Source organism: Condylura cristata, unplaced genomic scaffold, assembly GCF_000260355.1.
Source record: "Condylura cristata isolate star-nosed mole 26May11 unplaced genomic scaffold, ConCri1.0 scaffold00021, whole genome shotgun sequence".
NCBI classification, from domain to species: Eukaryota; Metazoa; Chordata; class Mammalia; order Eulipotyphla; family Talpidae; genus Condylura; species Condylura cristata.
Window position 1 is genome coordinate 34,683,996 of NW_004567122.1, and position 11,857 is coordinate 34,695,852.

At 43.7% G+C, this 11,857-nt stretch overlaps 1 protein-coding gene across 1 annotated transcript in view; it reads right to left on the minus strand.

Moving 5' to 3' along the window:
* The window catches only part of LARS (leucyl-tRNA synthetase), a 55,399-nt gene extending 53,785 nt beyond the window's left edge, over positions 1–1,614 (minus strand). Inside the window, exon 1 of the mRNA XM_004686845.2 lies at positions 1,458–1,614. Coding sequence (XP_004686902.1) covers positions 1,458–1,463 — 6 coding nt within the window. The 5' untranslated portion in view covers positions 1,464–1,614. The remainder of the gene's footprint in view (positions 1–1,457) is intronic.
* Positions 1,615–11,857: the final 10,243 nt, after the last annotated feature.

Consider the following 11,857-nt stretch of genomic DNA (forward strand, 5'->3'; position numbering starts at 1 on the left):
TGCCTGTTCTGCTCCCCACTCTGTCTCTCTCTGGTGAAGCCTCTCGCCGTCCCTGAGCCTCTGGCCTGTATCCCAGTTCTGTCTGCACAAATAAATAAATCTTTTAAAAAAAAATTTTTAATTAAAAAAAAAAAAGCCAGCCCTTCAAATTGCACTAGCCATATTTCAAGTGCTCAATAGCTACATGTGGCTATTAGTGCAAATTAGTGCAGATATAGAACATTTTCATCACCACAGAAAACTATTAACAGCAATGTTCTAGCCAACTGTTTCATCTCTTTTCTTCTTTCAGCCTCCAACACTTCCTCTCCCATCCTTACTCTTAGCTTGCAATCTTGGCTTCTATTTCATTGAGAAAAGAGACATGAATAGATCTGTCCACCCACTCCCTCATCACTTCTACCCCTACCACTGGTACCCACATATTCTGCTTTCTTCCCTGGAACAATAGATGAGTATGTTCCCATTCAACAATCCACTGATCTCATCACTCCTATTCAGTACAGGAAAGTCACCCCACAAACCTCTTCCCTTCTCTGAATCAGTTTTCCTTTTCTACAACATAATATATAGGAACACACCTTGTACCGTTTCTCCTATATTAAAAAAAAAAAAAAAAAGTCCTCTTTAGCTCTTCATTCATTATCCCATTCCTCTGCTCTCCTTTATGGAATACACTTGAGTGTATTCACTTCTCCAGGTCCTCTCTTCCCATTCTTTATTGAATCCAGCAATCTACACCTACCCGCATCAACACTCTTCCCCAAGCACACATCATCACCCCCCTCTGATCACTAGCCTTTGGAGGAATCCTACTCCCATTTCACACTGTGTCCTCGGTCTGGAAAGCACAACCGCTCACACTCACACCGTCACAGAGCTGCATGGCTTGGTCCCTAGCCGTTTTTTTCTTGGACCACATTCACCCCTTCTCTACAAGGCCTTTTTTTGACCACCGGATTCAAAACGGCAGCTCTACCCCATTCCACACTTCCGAGTCACCCCTTCCTGCTGTATTTCCTCTATAGCACTTAATGGTACGTAACATTCTTTACCATGGATTTCAGTACCTAGCCCAGACGCAAGTGAAACGCTATCAAAGTGTATTTTGGGGTGTTTACGGGGTGTCACGTAATCATTTTTTGTTTAAAAGTGGAGTCAATCCTCTATCTCCAAATCGGTTTTAGAAACTTCGCTGAAACAACACGCTTGACATGAAGCAGTTTGTAAAGTTAAAGTTATCAACCAGTTCCTGGCTCATCAACTAGGACTGAAAGGCACATCGTCACAACAGTCAAGCCTTAAGCATGGGGGCAAGCCCACCCCTTCTTCAACAGAGGATTTCTTCATTTCAGGACTTGACTACCACATGCAGAAACCCTAGATTCTAGGAAAGCAAACAGATCAGCCAGATCCCAAGGCCACGCCGAGTGCATTCTCTTCCCGCCAAAACTCACCGCCATGGCACCGCCCAGCGAACTCCGCAAACCCACGACAGCGACCTCGGCGACCCCCCTTAAAGGAGTGGCTGCAACCTTTCCCCTCCCTCTCGGGGAAATCGGACCTCCAACGACGCTAAAGCACACGCTTCACATCTGATGAGGCAATTTCCGGCTCTCCAGTGAAACTGCAGCCGGGTGCATCGCCTAGCCCGCAGGGAAATGTAGTTCTTGAACTACTAGAATCCGCGTCCATCAGGCATCTGTGACTAGCATTCCCACAAAACAACGGGACACCGGAAGTCCACCCCCTGGGATTCTCGGGGTGACACCGGTCGTGATGTCAGGGCGTATAAAACTACATAACCCACGATGCCGTTCGCGATTACGGGCTGACGCGGGCGCGCTGAGTCTGGTGTATTTCCCCGCCCTTCAGCCATTTCACCCAGTGGTGCTGGGATGGTTGTCTGCTAGGATGCAAGATTTATCCTTCTCCAGAGGCCCAGAATTTAGACTTTCTATACCACTTATTTAACATCTCCCATTTTTCAGCGAGGGATTGGAAACCGAACCGGCGTCAGTGTCAGGCTCAGGCAGTTTCGACTGTGCGGCCACGGAACTGAGCTGTCACTAGCCACAAGTGCCTATACTAATTTAAATTTAAAGTCCCCCACAGCCCATGTGGCTCGTGGCTACCATTTTGTCCGACAGTGCAGATATAGAATATTTTCATCATCGGCGATCTGTTGAAAAGCGCTCCCAGGGCTTTTCCTTGCTGATGGTCAGGTTAGTTACTCGCATTCGTTCCTTAATTCAACAAACATTCATTAGCATCTACAGAGCATTTGGTGGGTTGGGGGAGAGCTCAGCTCAGAATCATGTTTCCCTAAAGGGCTAAAGGAGAAAATTTTAAAATAAAGTGTTGACAAATAGAAATTTTAAATTACATTTACATATATTCACTTTTTTTTTAAGATTTATTTACTTATGCATACAAGAACTGGGTACAGCCCAGAGGTGCAGGAGGCAAGAAGATTCACTAGCAACAGAGTAGGGAGCACAACAGGAAGATTGACTGAAATACACTGCTGAGGGGAGCAGCAGGCTGGTCAGGAGAGGTTTGCTGCACCATGTGGGTCACCTCCCTGGCTGGGGATGAAACTGCTGCCTCAGTGGCAGCAGCTAGCTTCACAGTGCAGCACTTTAACCCCTTTTGCCACCAGGGAGGGCCCTACATTCTCTTTTCAACATCTACTTTTGAAGCATAAATTCATTGATAGCCTAGTACAATTCTTGACACATGGCATGGCTCAATAAAAATTCACTGGGTGAAAGGGAGAAGGTTAAGGAACCTTAAGCTATGTGTAGCGACCATACCAGTGGCTCTCCTGCCTCTGGCCTCTTAATCATAGGAATACTCTTCACCATTCCATACCCTCTTCCCTCAGCTACAAACCACTTAGACATCAAGTCCTACAGCCTAATCCAGGGACACATCCCCTCTGGACCATCCCTGAAGTACCCTTTTCTGCCCTTCCTGGTGAAATCTGTCTCAGTGACTCAAATTGTTTGTCACTAGACTTGAGCTCCATGTCAGCAGAGACTGCCTATCACAGTGTCTAGTGCAGGGAAGGTGGCTTATACATATGTACCGAATGAACAAATGAATACTCATTCTCTAAAGCACTTATAACTATGGTTCTACATTTTCCTATTCAAGCTCTGCCCTAGCCAGTACTATTTGTCATCACTAATTCATCAGCTTCCACTCCACACTGGTAATTTAAATTAGTCAAACAAGTATTTATTGAGCACCTCCTATGAACCCAACAAAGAGCTACATATAGTAGGGGACAAGACACAAAAGGTCAGTCCCTGCCCTCAAGGAATTAATGGGCCATGGGACCTAAGGACATGAAACATTTGAGAAGCAAATAAACAATTAGGTGATTACAATTTATGAAAAAAAAAACAACCTACCTTTGTACCTCTGACTTCATCGTTTACTTTCTTTTTAACACTAATTTGTTTTGGGTTTTTTTGTTTTATTTTGCTTTTTAAAAGATTTAGTTAGCTCTTGTGCATACAAAAGCTGGGGTGCAGGCCAGAAGTGCAGGGGTGAGAGGATTAACCAGAGACAGAGTGGGGAGCAGAACCACCAAAATACACTGCTGAGGGGAACAGCGGGCCAGACAGGAGAGGTCTGCTGCACCATGTGGGTCACCTCCCTGCCTGGGAATCAAACTTATGCTGCAGTGGCTACAGATTGCTTCATAGTGCTGCGCTTTAATCCCTTGAAGCCCCCAGGGAAACCCCCATCCTTTTTTAAAAATATTTTATTCATTTATTTTTGCATAGAAGAACTGGGGTATAGGCCAGAGGTGCAAGGGGATGGAAGGTGAGAGGAATCACCAGGGACACAGTGGGGAGCAAAGCAGGTAGATTTATTGAAATAGAGTGCTAGCCGCGAACAGCTGGTGAGACAGGAGAGGTCTGCTGCACCACCTGGCTCAGCTCTCTGGCTAGGGATCAAGCTCAGACCTTCCTGATGGGCTGTGGCAGTGATAGTGCTAAGGCTTCACTTCAGGCCACCAGGGAGGCCCCCTGACTTGATCCTTTATAAGTGACTAGTATATTTGTTAAAGGGTCATTTAAATTCCATTCATTCAACTCAACGCATTTATTTCACTTCTACTATATATGAGGCACTATCCTAGATGCTGGAGACTCAACACTTGAACAAGACAGGTTCAGTCATCTCCACAGAGCTTACAATCTGGTAGAAGAGGCATATGGTAGCAGTGAGTAGCCATAGAAGGGTTTTAAACAAGAAAGAGGGGGCCCTCATAGCGCACCAGGTTAAGGTGCAGCACTATGAAGCTATTTGTAGCCACTGCAACACAGTTCAATTCCTGGCCAGGGAGCAGACCTCTCCTAATATGCCCACGTATGTTTCAGTCAATCTGCCTGTTCTGCTCCCCACTCTGTCTCTGGTGAATCCTCTCACCCCCAGCACTTCTGTTCTGTGCCCTAGCTTTTGTATTCAGAATAAACAAATCTTTATAAAAATAAACAAGAAAGAGACATTTATATTCATGTTTTATAAGATACTGAAGGATTGGAAGGTAGTAAAAGTGGAAGCAGGAAATGATTGCAATTGTTCAGGTAAGAGATGATTCAATTGTTCGGGCAGTCAAATGGAGAAAACTGAACAGATTCAAGAGATTTTTTTTAATGAAATTTATTACGACTTAGGGAGCCTCCCTGGTGGTGCCAGGGCTTAAGTCTCAGCACTGTGAAGCGATCCAAAGCCACGACAGCATGAGTTCCATCCCAGGCCAGGGAAGTGACCCACATGGCATAGCAGACCTCTCCTGTCTCACCAACTGTTCCCCTCAGGAATGTATTTTAGTCAATCCACCCATTTCTAATGAATTCTCTCACCCTCCACACTTCTGGTCTACACACTACATACATGAATAACTAAAATAAATCTTTTAAAAGAAGAGAAATTTATTACAACATAGTAATAACTTTTCAATTGGGTAATGTCTATTCTTTGCTGCACAGAATACCCTCTCCAGATAAATGAAATTAGAAAGGAAGCATAGAGGAACAGAGCTCAGGCTATGAATCAGAGTTCTTCATTTACTAGCCAGGTGACCTCGGGTAATTCAATTAAACATACTGTAAAACAAGGATAATAATAGTAAGTACCTCATAGGATTGTCATGAGGATTAAAGAAATGATATATATACAAACTATATATATATATGCCTGACATCTAGTAAGCACTTCAAAATGTTAGCGATTTTTATTGTGAGCATAGGAAAACTGGTTTATAAGACATGTGTGATTAAAATGACAAAAGCCCCAAAATAATCTCTTCTCCAGCTTAACTAAGCAAGTTGCCACCAGAAAAATTTGGTTTGTTTTTAGTTGTTGTTAAACCCTATCACACTGTTCTTCAAAACTCCACATCAGAAATCATTTCTTCCTTGTTTCTTTTTTTTTCAAGCCCACAATCACCCTCTTCAATTTAAGTGTGTCAGCATTTCTAAATTTAGAACCCATAAAGCTACAACTAGCTTTGGCTTATCTCTTGACTCCCTTTGTATTCTTTTTTAAAGCTACATTTTTTTTAAGATATTTATTTATTTATGCATACAGAACTGGGGTACAAGCCAGAGGGGCAGGGGTGGTAAGATTGTTACAGGGCAGGGAGAGAGGCACCGCTGAAACCCCAAAACTGCCTGCTCTAAATAGTTTCTGCCATCCGCCGCATCAAGACAAAACATAACACTTTAATGAAAAGGAACTTTAATACAGTGAGTATACAATACGAAAGACAAGGAATATAATTTCTTAATCAAACACCTGAAGTTAACCATCCCTTCGTGGGTAAAAGTCAACCCAAAAGGGATTGGCTCAAAGCAAGGCCTGAAAGCCCGCCACGAGACTAAAGCACCTTCTGGCCGGGACCTGTGAAAAAGGGTCAGAAATGGCCAGACACAGACAAGTCTGGGAGGAAAAGAGCAAAATCAAAATCAATATAAGCACTGCCATAGTCAACCTCCCCATGGGTCTCTCACCCACATCTCTTTCACCCAGTCCAGGGCCAAGAAACAAGCCCGGTTTCTTCATCACATGCTTGCTGCTCCATGTGGCTTCCTCAGGTTTCCTTCTGGCTCTCCATCCAGCTTCCTACTTCAGTTTCTTTCTCTTTTCTTCTTTTCTCTGCTCAGCTCCACCCTCCTGGTGGGGGGGCAGGGAACCTGGAACTTACCCTTTTCCTGGGGACCACCCTATTCCAAGATGATTCACCAGAGTCAGAATGGGGAGCAGAACAGGCATCCCTACAAAATACACTGTTGAGGGGAGCAGCCGGGAGACAGGAGAGGTCCGCCACGTGGATCACTTCCAGGGCTGGGGATAGAACACCGTACTGAAGCAGCTGCTGCTAGCTTGCAGTGCTGGTCCTAACCCGTTGCGCCATCAGGGAGGGCCCCCTTTGTATTTTCTACATACATATTTACCTACTTTGGATGACACAGTCCTCAGAGGAAGGAATGGTGAGCACTTCTTTTGATATTTCTATTCCACAGACATGTGCCACTCAATGAATATGGTTTTCATTTCCTTACTCTACTGGGTGCCACACCTGTTGTTTTTAGCTTTTTCTAAGGTTTATTTATTTATGCAGATAAGAACTGGGGTACAGGCCAGAGGTGTGGAAGGGGGGGGGTGAGAGGATTCACCAGAGTCAGAGTGGGGAGCAGAACAGGAAGATGCAGTGAAATACCCGGCTGAGGGGAGCAGCAGCCGGGTCAGGAGAGGTCTGCTGCGCCATGTGGGTCAGTTCCCTGGCTGGGGATTGAACTCATGCCACAGTGGCTTCAGAAAGCTTCATAGTGTTGCGCTTAAACCCATTGCACAACTAGGGAAGACCCACCTTTTCTTTTAATTTTTTTTTCTTCTGTTACATGTTCTCACTTTACCTTTTTACTTTTGGAATGGTGGTGACTGACTTGAGTATAAAGAGAAAAAGGAAGAACGCTCCTAGGACACAGAGGCTACACTGGCCCCAGGGTTGCTCTGAATACGCCTCCTGAAAGTGGACAGCAGAATGCAATGTAATCAGCAGTTGTGATCACAGACCTGGAGTATGGTGCTGGAGCCTGAATTGAGACTCTGTCCCAATTCTGTTCTTCAACTTCGGGATTCTTCACATACACAATGTGGATGATGTAAAAGCTTCCGCCTAGACTAGCTGTGAGAAAAAATGAGCTATAACAATCAAGGTGATCGGCACATACCTGTTTCAGGGTAAGTGCTCAAGAAAGAAAGAAGGAAGGGGAGGAGAAAAGGGGAGGGAAGACTGGAGAAAGGAAGAGAAGAAGGAAGCCAGTTCGCTCACTATTATAGAGGTCTAAGTATTTGTGTCCCTCCAAAATTTAAATAATTAAATCCTAATGCCCAGTGTGATGGTATAAAGAGTTAGGACCTTTGGGAGGTGCTTAGCAGATTTAAGTGTGGAATTAGTGTGCTTATAAAAGAACCTCAAAATTCCCCACCTCCTTCTGCCTTCAACTAGAAGTCTCTGTCCTGGAGGACCCTCAGCCAGCGTGATTTTAGACTTCCAAGCTCCAGAACTGTGATAAATTTCTGTTGTTTGAAGCCAGTATATTGCATTATAGCAGCCTAAAAAGACCACAGTTAATTAATGGAATTGTAGATCTGGTTGACATGAACTAAGAACAAGAAGTCCTTTTATATAGGAAGTCTTACATTTAGATAAATGTAACCAAGTTAGAGACATTGCACTTCTCAGATACAAAAAATTTGAGAAACCCCTGTTGTATAGCCTTCCCCTAAAGTGATATTTATCATTCTCTGGGTCTCTGGCGCACTCGTGCTCTGCCACTCCAGCTTCAGCCTGCCATCCTGTCAACATTCCAGAGAATCATGGGCCATGCCACAAATTCATAGGATTAATATGACACCTGAGTCATGAAAACACTGTTTGTGGTTTCTAAGTAGCTTACCTAATAAAACTGCCATCCCCATTACCATCATCCCTGTGATGTCCAAGGGTTCCTTAAGAAATAGAAGAGAAAAAAAAGAAAAGGAAGAGGGGCCTCCCTGGTGGCACAGGAGTTAAAGTCTCAGCGATTGCCAGCCACTGCGGCCTAATTTGATCCCCAGCCAGGTTGCTGACCCACATTGGGTGGCAGAACCTCTCCTGTCTCCTGCTCCCCAGCAGTGTATTTCAGTCAATCTGCCTATTTTGCTCCCCACTCTGTCTCCAGTGAATCCTCTTACCACCTGTACCTCTGGCCTACACCCCAGGTTTTGTCTGCATAAATAAATTCTTTAAATCTTAAAAAAAAAAAGGGAAGAAAATAAGAAACAGGGAAGGACAATCACATATTACTGAGATTCCAGTTTCAGTGACTATCCTTAAAATGTATTTTGTTTACTTATAAAACATAAGAATTCTATTTTTTACAATATCAATGAAATAGCTCTAAACCACAAATCAGGACAGAACCATGATCAGACTTTTTTTCCTATTAATTGTCAAACTCAGATGTCTTATCAGCCTGAGTCAGCACCTTCTTTTAAGGCTAATCTGCATAGGGCCTGAGACCGTGTCTCCAGCATCCTCTTCCTGACTTTGAATCATGAGCATGGCCCCCTCTAGTCAAACTTTCTGTATGACCTGGGGTAAATCACTTGAACTGTCGGGGCCTGAATCATGGTGATAATAGTTCTTATCTAGTAATATTGTGGTGATGATTATGTTAGTCATTCAGCTGTTATATACCAGGTTTTGTTTTCAGCACTAAGGATTTAACGTGAACTAGGAAGACAAAATCCTTGACTTCATGAAAACTTATATTGTATGTACGGTGGGTAGAAAAAATAAATAAAAGGTTTCAAACCAGGAAAACTACTATGAAGGTAAAACAGGGTTATGTGATCAAGGATAACTCGAGAGAGTAAATTTCTCCAGTGGAGTGTTAAGCTAGAAAAGTTGGTCAAGGAGGGCCTTCTAAAGCAGTGCTATATTTGTTGGGTTGTTTTTTGTTTTTACAGCTTAAAAGGCAGGTTTACTAGGAAAAGAAGAGAGAAAAAAGAGACCCCTGCATATCACAGGTGGGCAGGGAGCTGCTGCTGCTGCTGCTTTGCAAAGGGAAAAGTTTTGTGAAAAGAACAAGCTGCAGAATCGCCGTAGGCAGGAAGCTGCCGGCAGTGATATTTGAACTGACAACAAAGAGTCAACCATACAAAGATGGGCAGAGTCATAGGCAAGAAGGACACATGTCCAAACAGTGTACGGGAGGAATTGAAAGTCAGAGAAACCAGGGATGCTTTGTCCTCATATCGCTCCAACATCCAGCACCTTCTCCTCACATTCAACTGCTGGTTGTTTCTTACTTCACTGAAAACATAAAACCAATAACTCCCATGAGTTCTTTTTGCTACATGTACCATCATCCCTCCTTTCATAAACATGTTTTTTTTTTCTACTTAACCAGTTCTTTTACCACTAGTGGAGTCCAAACTGCCATCTTATCTGGCTTGCCTTCTTGCCTTCCAGCTGATTCCCCTACCTCTTGAATCTGACCAAAGCAGCCATAAATTCTTTAAAAAAAAAAATGTCAGATAATTTCTAAAGAAATTTTTTTTTAAGATTTTATTTATTTATGCATACAGGTCAGAGATGTGGTGGGTAAGAGGATTCACTAGAGACAGAGTGGAGAGCAGAACAGACAGGTTGACAAAGTACACTGCTGAGGGGAGCAGCAGGTGGGTCAGCAGAGGACTGCGGGCCATGTGGGTCAGCTCCCTGGCTGGGGATCGAACTCGTGCTGCAGTGGCTTGGGAGAGCTTCATAATGTGGTGCTTTAACCTGTTGCACCACCAGGGAGAGCCCTATGTCACATAACGTCTTCCCTTTCTGCTCTTTAAAGCTTTCCTATCTTCCAACCTCATTCAGAAAGAAAATTCAAGGCCCTTACTATGACCAACAAAGTCCTGCATGATCTGTTCTTCAGCCTCTCTCCAGTCTTTCTTGTCATCATCTTCCTCCTGGCTCACTCTGCTTCAGCCATTGTTCCCCTTTTTCTCAAACATGTCAAGCCAGTTCCTGCTTCAGGGTCTTTGATCATCCCTGAAAGTGTCCCTATTGGCTCCATGGTTAACACCCTCAATTATCTCCAGAAAACTGCTCAGAGACCTTTTACCTTTGCTATCATTCTCTATTCCCTCATGCCCTATTTTTCTTTCTGGAATGTATCTCTACTGGCATAGAGCAAATTTGTCATCATTCTTTTTCTGCTAAAATAGATCTCCAAGTGAATCCCTGTGTTCTTCACTGCAGTGTCTCCAGGGCCTCTAATAGTGCTTTCCCTGTGATGGGTTATCACTCAATACTTCTTGAAAGAAAAGTTGAATGCAGGAACTCAAGGAGCCTAATCCATGCAGAGTTGTGTTGGCAAAGCACCTGGCACAAAAGGAGTCCGGTTATTATCTGTTATGCCCAAATCTCAAGGGGATTCTTCAATCTGAAGAAGAGAGGTCATGTCTCTGCTGATAATAATGAGGGGTGACAGAGGGAACTTGACTCTGCTGAGACCACTACTGTCACTATTTCCTCCTGCTGCTCCTGCAAAAAATAAAGTGTCATTACTGTAGTGGAGCTCTGTACATTTCTCCTGAATGTTTTTCTAAACTGCAAGGATGATGTGGCCTCCCTGTTGGCGCAGGGGTTAAAGTCTCCGCCTTATCAAGCTTTTGCTAGCCACTAAGCCTGGCTGGGGAGCTGAGCCACATTTGGCACAATGACCTCTCCTGCCTCACGCTGCTTCCCCTCAGCAATGTATTTCAGTAGATCTGTCCTGCTTCCTCCCTCTCAGTCTCTGGTGAGTCCTCTCACGGACCCCCTCCCCTCCCCCCCACTGCCCCTAACACACCTATGACCTCTACCCCAGTTCTTAGATTCAAAAATAAATAAAAATAAATCTAAAAAAAAACTGCAATGATGTCAAACCTGGATGTCCACACAGGTCCAATGGGAACCCATGAAGGCCTTTGAGAATGAGGCATGACTGGTATGCACAAGCCCAGAGATGTCATTTTCAATCTTTTCTTTAAAGTATGTAACCACGCAGTTTTAAAGTCAACATGTGAAGCAATTTTTTTTTTTAAATTGAGATACTGGTGAGTCATATCCATCTGTAAGAAATAATGGGGATAATGGGGAGAGAATCTTGCACATCTCTCCCAATCTCCCCCAACGGCAACATTTAACAAGTTATTGTATAATATCATAGCTTACATGTATTTATTTGTGCATGTTTGTATGTAATGTTTAGGCCTGTTATATATGTGTATTTATATAAATGTGTATTGGGCAGGGAGCTGCTGCTGCTGCTGCTTTGCAAAGGGAAAAGTTTTGTGAAAAGAACAAGCTGCAGAATCGCCGTAGGCAGGAAGCTGCCGGCAGTGATATTTGAACTGACAACAAAGAGTCAACCATACAAAGATGGGCAGAGTCATAGGCAAGAAGGACACATGTCCAAACAGTGTACGGGAGGAATTGAAAGTCAGAGAAACCAGGGATGCTTTGTCCTCATATCGCTCCAACATCCAGCACCTTCTCCTCACATTCAACTGCTGGTTGTTTCTTACTTCACTGAAAACATAAAACCAATAACTCCCATGAGTTCTTTTTGCTACATGTACCATCATCCCTCCTTTCATAAACATGTTTTTTTTTTCTACTTAACCAGTTCTTTTACCACTAGTGGAGTCCAAACTGCCATCTTATCTGGCTTGCCTTCTTGCCTTCCAGCTGATTCCCCTACCTCTTGAATCTGACCAAAGCAGCCATAAATTCTTTAAAAAAAAA